At 37.0% G+C, this 7,940-nt stretch overlaps 1 protein-coding gene and 1 long non-coding RNA gene across 3 annotated transcripts; one reads left to right on the top strand and one right to left on the bottom strand.

Moving 5' to 3' along the window:
- Positions 1 to 891: 891 nt before the first annotated feature.
- Positions 892 to 2,098, bottom strand: LOC126583891 (protein C2-DOMAIN ABA-RELATED 4-like). Its single transcript, XM_050248434.1, has 2 exons — positions 1,826 to 2,098; positions 892 to 1,534 (listed from the first exon to the last, which is right to left on the bottom strand). The coding sequence occupies exons 1-2, from the start codon at positions 1,934 to 1,936 to the stop codon at positions 1,148 to 1,150; spliced, it is 498 nt and encodes a 165-aa protein (XP_050104391.1). The 5' UTR covers positions 1,937 to 2,098; the 3' UTR covers positions 892 to 1,147.
- Positions 2,099 to 5,262: 3,164 nt separating this feature from the next.
- Positions 5,263 to 7,523, top strand: LOC126583142 (uncharacterized). Of its 2 annotated transcripts, XR_007609683.1 has the most exons (4): positions 5,263 to 5,661; positions 5,762 to 5,875; positions 6,149 to 6,215; positions 7,024 to 7,523. It is a non-coding gene; the product is annotated as an uncharacterized LOC126583142 (long non-coding RNA). The 2 variants fall into 2 exon arrangements; XR_007609682.1 differs by having other exon boundaries at positions 5,263 to 5,875.
- Positions 7,524 to 7,940: the final 417 nt, after the last annotated feature.

Here is a 7,940-nt window from a genome sequence, read left to right as displayed (position 1 = left end):
AGAGAAGTGTTACACTTATCATTTATTTGTATCATCATTTGTACTCTCCCTCTAATAAAGATAAGGCCTACCAACACATGTGGATCCTATCTATTAGAGTGATATGTACAAATAATGGTACAAATAGATGATGAATAACACTTTTGAATTTGAAACCCCAATGTTTTTCATACCATGTTTTTATACCACATTTCTATACCACCTTAGGTGACATTTGATGTAGACAGCCACATCATTAGAAAAATTTGCAGAACCTAAGGAAATGAAGGAAAAAGACTTCTCATATACCACAATCATCATTTAATTAATTAGTTTTTATTAATTATTAGTTTATTAAATAATGAACTAAATTAAAAAAAATCTGATTAATTTAAATGATATGGATGTCCACATCAAATGCCATCTAAGATGGTATGAAAAATGTGGTACAAAAACATAGTATGAATAACATTACTCCAATATTTCTTACATTGGTTAACTCTAAATTTATTCTCTTGCTTAATCAGTTGCATGCTCAATTTAGTATTCTTAAACCAAATTCACTTTTCTCAACTAGGTTTGTGTTGAATTAATTTGAGTGAGGTTAATTTTTTATTTTTATTTTTAGTAATGATACACTTACAACCTATTTGAACCATCTCTTCTAGTAGATGTTATGTGAGACTCATCTATTTGAGAGAAATTATACAAATTATGGTCCTTCCTAGTTCCTACTTTTTCCAACTTTGTAAGTTCGACCTCGTGCTTGCATATCGATATCCCACGGACTTGGTCCACCACAACCCACACATATATAATAACAAATTTTCTTCTATTAAGAATGGTAGAATCCAATTTTTTGAATCAACAACTTCACACAATAATTTGTTTACGTAAGAAAATATTGTATGATTAGTACAAATAAGAAATGAATTTATTGATTAAAATTGTAAAAAAAATGAAGGTGTTCAAACAACTCTCGCATCCCAAATGATTGATACCAAAACCTGGGAGGATAAAACTCATAAAAACCGATCACTCCATTTCACATCTTTATGAACAAAAGAATTGAATAAGCCAGGCCACCAAATCCAACTGTATACATGGAGAGAGAGAGAGAGAGAGAGAGAGAGAGAGAGAGAGAGAGAGAGCAATTGCAATCTACAATCTACAGACCCCTAGAACTAGGAACATCAATCCACTGCAACTGGAGTTCAACCTCCCCACACTCCACATTTCTGAGTCGGAGGATCATGTTTTGAACGAGTTTGCCATTGGACCAGATAATGCAGCTTTCTTCAGCAAGGCAGTTTTCCCTGCTTGGTTGTACTTTTGTAAGTATGGTTCCATCTGGGAGGCCTTCCAATTGCATCCTCAAGACTTTGATAAATAGTGCAATATCAAACTCTGCGTCCCCCATTTTGTCATCAAAACTAAATGTGTCTTTATCGTACACAGAAAGCGTGATCGGAAGATTTGGTTCTGCAACTGAAAGTGTCAATCTTTCATCCCATTCTGGATTCACATTCCTCTTCACTACACGAGTTTTCAGTTTCTGCATCATCAAAAATAGGTTTAATTAATAAGCTATCAAGTACTATATGCATATATAAGTTTACCAAATTAAGTTGACTACAATAGCGTGATCCACCCTCCGCACCAAACTTCGGTTCCCCCCACCCCGTGTAGTTCTAACATGTCATCTAAAACCTAAATTTTCAGAAACATACAACCAAAATCCACAAACCCCAGAAACCCAAATGGATCAAGAAATGCATCAAAACAAAAAAAGAAACACACAAAAAAGCTAGTAAATTGAAGGAAGCTAGCAAAATGAATATATTACCTGCTTGCCCATTTTAACAACAACATAAGGATCACTGCTTGTCAGGTCTCGAACAGCAAGGTTCAATCCTCTTTGGACATGAATCCTCAGCAGACCCATCATGGTCTCCATTAGATCAACACCAGATTTTGTTTAATTTATTTCCACAAATTCAACTAGTACCAAAAATGGCACGATACGAAGGAAAATGCAGGAGAGGAGGGTGAGAAATTTGGTTTCTTTGTATTCAAGTGAATCTGTGTATGAAGGAGTTTTGATGCCAAACCACTGCCTTTCCTGCTTTTTATACACAAAATTGTCTGAACAGTATTCTTTATGCTTTACTAGAAGCCACCCCACTTGACCGAAAAGAAAAAGGAAGATGCCACCCTCTAACGCAATCCCCTGTGCTTTTAATGCTTTTAATTTTCAACATGTGCCTTACGTGACCCATCAAAATCAACCCAGCTAAGAATAATTAAAAAAACAAATTCTAATTGACCAAAACATAAAACAAAGTGTAAAGTGTGGACTTCGTCTTGAATTATTACTATAGTTACAATTAAGTTTTAGACTAATGTTTTTGGGGAATTTCATTTTTTGAAATTCTTTAAAATTGTCCATTTTCTTCTAGATGATAGATTTAAAGATTTTTCATCTAATCCATTATAAATTTTTGTCACGTGACACACTTAAGAGATCGTAACGTCATTTCTCAATCTTAAACCCTTAACATTGCATATAAGTTTTAAATCTAATTGCCAAGTTTCTTTCCAAAGTTAAACTCTCCACCAATTTTTTTGCTTTGGTTGAAAAAGTTATTAAACTTATTATAAGCTATCAATCTATCATTCAAAATGCGTCACATGAAACTCATGTTGCTTAAATTGACAGTTAATTGGATATAATAGCTTCGAATATATGAGCAACAGGAAAATTGACAACTTTTAATGAATTTCAAAATTCTTTTGAAAAAAAAAATTGAAAGACCTAATTTTTACTTAACTAACAATTCAGGAACCAAATCACCAATTTACTCATTACATTTTTTTATAAGGCATAGAACATTTCTCACTTGCTTGCCTTTAGTTTGTGTTTTTAATTTCTAATTTGTTGTGTATACAGATACAAGTTTGACATGTCGTTGAATGATCCGCTGAGATACGGGTCAAGTTTTGATCAAGTGGGCGGGGTTTTGTTTGTTTATAATTGACCGGAGAGTCGCAGTGCTCGATTACAGGTTACAACCGTGCTAGTTTGACTCAGCTCCAGTAAGACTAGCTCTACGAATTCCCCAGGAAATTTAAGTATGTAATTAACTCGGCGTTTCCTAATCCTAATAATTGTATAATTAAATAATTAATTCTAATTACACGGTATTACAGCTAGTGATTTTAGTAAAATTTGGGATTATCATAACGATAACGACAAGTGGATCAGAGACATTGCATCTGGAAGAAATTTATCTACGCTTATTGAATAAGTTTATAGTTTGGAAAGCATAATTTAAAACCAACGTTGAAACTTGAAACCGCCCGTTGCTTTAGTTGCAAGCATTATGAGCACTTCCACCATGTGCTCCAGCCTAAGGGACAGGCACAGGAACAGGGCCAAAGAACCCGAGTGATGAAACCTAGTGTGTGCTGGCGAGCAAGCCTGAGCAGGCCTGAGGGAGAGGCCCGTGGAGAATTGCCAGCCCGAGAGCCTGGAGTGGGTTTGATGCAAGGCTGACGTCGCCCTGACGTCAGCCACGTTTTGCGTCAATCGCTGGGGCCCACGTGCGCAGGCCTTCGTCAGTGACCGCTGGAGGCCATGTGGTGCCTCGATGTCCGTTGGATCTCAATGGTTATTTGTTTTATACTGTTGGATTTCCAACGGTAATAATAATTTTAAAACCTTATTTAATTTCAACCGTTGAATCTGAGATCAACGATCCACGTTATTCACCTTTATAAATTAAAAAAAAAACAGTTTAAAAATAAAAAATCTTACCATTGTGCCACGTGGCACAATCTGGAGTGTTGGAATTCAAAATTTTTTAATCCAACGGCAGAGATTAATTGGGTGAATAAAAATTAAAAAAAATGTAAAAAATTAATAAAAATCAGAAGAAAAAAAAAATTTTAAAATTTAAAAAAAAATTGATTTTACTTTTCAATAAATACTTTCTCATTATCTTCTACCTTACACCACAATTTCATATTTTCTCAACTACTTTCAACCACATTCCTATCTTTCTCTCAAAGTTTCAATCCATTTTTTTTCAACAAAATGACTACTGATGCAGATACGAATTGGACGCTTATTGAAGATGTTGCGTTGTGTACTAGCTGGGTTGAAGTTACTCAAGATCCTCTTACGGGTAATGAGATGTAGTTGTGAGAAATGTGGAGTCTTATTCATACCAATTTTCTTGAGAAAATTGGTGGGAAAAGAACCAAAGAATAGATGTCCAGTTGTTGGAAATTACTTAGCCAATCATTTAGTACATGGAGAGACGCCTTGGCACAAGCTAGTAGTAATCTTCGAAGTGTGGAAAATTTAGCAGATCAGGTAACAATATATTATTTATTTGTTTGTACTATACCCAAATTTACATTATAATTATTTGTTTGTATTATTTATTTGTTACTTACTTTCATTATAATTATTTGTTTGTATTATTTATTTGTTACATACTTTCATTATAATTATTTCTTATATTATTTATTTGTTACTTACTTTCATTATAATTATTTCTTCTCCCGCATTGTGTAGGAATTTCAAGTACAAGCTTGGTATAATGACAAAACCAAAAGCAAAAACAAATCATTCAACCGGTGGGAATGTTGGAATATTGTCAAAGATTGTCTTGAATTCAAAGTTGTGTCTGTCGGTCCAAAAGTTTTCATGAACAACACCCCTCTACACTCTACACTCGATCATGCCTCGCATGTTCATGAAGATGACGCAGAAGAAGTGCCCGAAATGCCCCCCTGAACAAGCGTCGGGGTCGACCCGTTATCCAATTAGGCCTCAAGTTAAGAAGGCTTCAAAGAGAAAAGGGAGTGCTTCCAAGAATGATTATGCAAAGTGTAACAGCCCGTCCCAAAATATTGGAATATTTTATTTTCTGATGGCATGAAAAGACAATTTTGCCCTTGGGTTAATGAATTTTGTGGTGGCGTTGTATGGCTTAAGTTGTGAATGTGGACAAATAGGTTAAGTCCCTAATATTTTGGAACCAATTAGGGACTTAGACTTGAATTATTTTTGTTGTTGTTTTGCCTTGGTTGGCTGGATCACACACGGACCACACATTCACCCACCCGTTGACCTTTTCTCTCTCCTCTCCCTTTCGATTTTCTGCAACGTTCGTACAAACATACGGACGAACCTCAAACCAACCCATTTATGCACATATCGAGCTTGTGATTAGTACCATCTCCTTCCTCTCGTCATCGTGAACTCAACCATACCAATTATTGGACGTGAAACCTTTGAAAACCCGAGAACCCAGGCACCCCGAAGAAGGCACTGTTTATACTCTTGCGATCGTGGGGGTTTCAGTTGATTCTGAGCTTATGGGAAGCTTTAGATCACCCTCATGATGCTCAGAGTACCATTTTCACGAAGTTTGGACGTCGGGATTGTGTAGAACCAGAGAACCCAATATTTGGTACTGTTCATGTGCTCGTGGAATTGAAGGTTTCAAGGTATTTGGAGCTCATAGGGAGCTTAAGGACCTCTCCACGAAGCTCGGAGAGGAAGAATGAGGTGATTTAGACGTCTGGAGACCGAGATCGAAGCATCATAGTTTGGCCGGAATTATCGAAGGATCTCTGGCAAATTCTCGAAGGTTTTAGGTCCAAATCTTGGTAAAGTTTTGTTTCTTATGTTGTAAGCTTCATTTTGGTGAAGATTTCATGAAAAATGGTTAAGAATTGACTGAAATACGAAGCCTGGAAAAATTTCCAGAAACCGGCGAGTTGCAGCGGCACCGACGACGGTCTCCGGCGAACCAAGGAAGAAGGAGGAGTATATTCGGTCAAGTCTGACGGAATATGCTAACGGCGTTAGTTATATTAAACGGTATATGCTAATTTTTAACGGAATATTCCCTAACTGCCGTTACTGTTACCGTTAGGGTTCCTTGCGCGTGGCCGTGCGTCTTGCCGTGCACTCGCCGGCGCGTGGCGGCGCGTGGGTGGTCGGAAAATTTTTCTAAAATTATGGGGTCGTTCGTGAGGTTGAGTAGATCACTGTGGTATATTCATATACCCAAATTGAGCAACGTATGAGAAGTTATTTCCAAGGTTTTGATTATGTGCTTAAATAACGTTATTTCGGTTACTTCTCATATAGGCGAGGCTTATGCGGACGATGAGCAAAGTTAAGGGAGGCTCGGGGGCTACGACCCTTCGACATATCTGTGAGTGGGCAGTTTTGTTTTCGTATTACCTATATACTACTGTTTTTCCCAGAAAATGCAATTATATGAAAATATGTTTTAAAATGCCATGCATGCAATCGATGAGATATTTGAATTGATAATTGATGCATATATATGTGAATTGACGCTGTTGACGCACATGTGAGTTTTTACATTATTCATACGATTTATTTTGTGTGAATTGCATTGGAAGCTCATAACCTGCACCCTTGGTGTTAGTGCTTATATTATTCACCACACCGCACGCTCGCCTTGGATCCAAGTAGGTGGATGTCGTACAGACCACTAGAGGTGGTTCTGACATGCCAGTCGTACAGACCATTAGAGGGGTTCCGACTGGTGGGTGACCTTAGATTATGTGCACAGATGATTGATGAGAGAAGCACTAGAGCGTATTATTACACCATTATAGTCGTACAGACTACTTTAGGTAGTTCCGACTTATATGCAGTGTAGCGCCGTACAGGTCACAGTTGGTGACTCCGGCTGAATGAGATTTTGAGCTATAGTTTCAGCCGTACAGGACCATTGTAGGGTCTCCGGTTGATTTATTTTTCACCTGATTTATATTGATGCATTCATTTTATAGTTTGGCATGGCATGTCATATTTTTCCGAAAAGTGTTAAAGAAATGAGTTTTGAGATTTATGAAAGTATATTTGTACATATGCTATTTTTCTGGGAAAGTACAGGTTTTACGGAGAGGGGTTACAACGTTTTGAGAAATGTTTTGTCTTGAAAAGATTGGTTTTACTGACCCACTCAACTTTGTTTTTCGTCCCTCCAGGTTCGAGATAGAGCAGAGCTTTGGTGGCCACGAGGAATTCAACGGTGTTCTGACAGAATTTCACAAACGTAGGTTTCACTTTCGGGTATTATACCTTAGTATTTATGTCTTTAAAGCTTCTGAACCGTGTATATGGTTACGTCACTCTCACGTGACGGCCAGCATACCCTCCTTCGGGACGGGGTGTGTCACAAAGTATATGGAAGAACTTGCTCGCCAAGGTGAATTGACTTTGGTGCAGGAAATGGAGAAATTTGAGGCTGATAAGGCTAGAGAGGAAGCAAAAGTTGCAGTTGTTAAGAGAGCATTTCAAGCTAATGATAGAGAAAAAGAGCTAATTAGGCAAGAAAGGGAACTTGTTAGAGAAGAAAGAGTGGCTCAACGAGATCGTGACATTATGAACACGCCTTTAGAAGGGAAGTCTCCAAATTCTAAATATTTTTGGAAGTCGGAGAAAGTGGACATGGTGCGAAGGAGGTGTGCAAGAGAAGCGAGAGCAAGTAGAGATGATCCTAGCACGACAAGAGAAGATCATCCTAGCACCATAAATTGGTCAAGTGATGATGAATAAAGTACTTTTTTTAATTGGAAAAAAGCATAAATTATGAATAATGATACAGATTTTGAATAATGATAGAGATCTTTAGAAAATTGATACATATTAATAATGATACAAATTTTGATTTTGGTGAAGAATGAAGCAGAAACTATGAATAATGATAGAGATATTCAGAAAATTGGTGTGAGATTTCTAAGGATGGATGGTGGATTATATGGAGGATTCAGAAATGATTAGGTTGTAGATAATGCCACGTGGCATGTCATCATTCGTTAAAAATCTGATCGAAATCTATCCTAAAAAATTGTAAACATATTATGACACGTGGCACGACGTAATTGATTAAAAATCTTATCGG

Source organism: Malus sylvestris, chromosome 9, assembly GCF_916048215.2.
Source record: "Malus sylvestris chromosome 9, drMalSylv7.2, whole genome shotgun sequence".
Classification (NCBI taxonomy): domain Eukaryota; kingdom Viridiplantae; phylum Streptophyta; class Magnoliopsida; order Rosales; family Rosaceae; genus Malus; species Malus sylvestris.
This window is presented reverse-complemented; position numbering and strand designations above follow the sequence as displayed.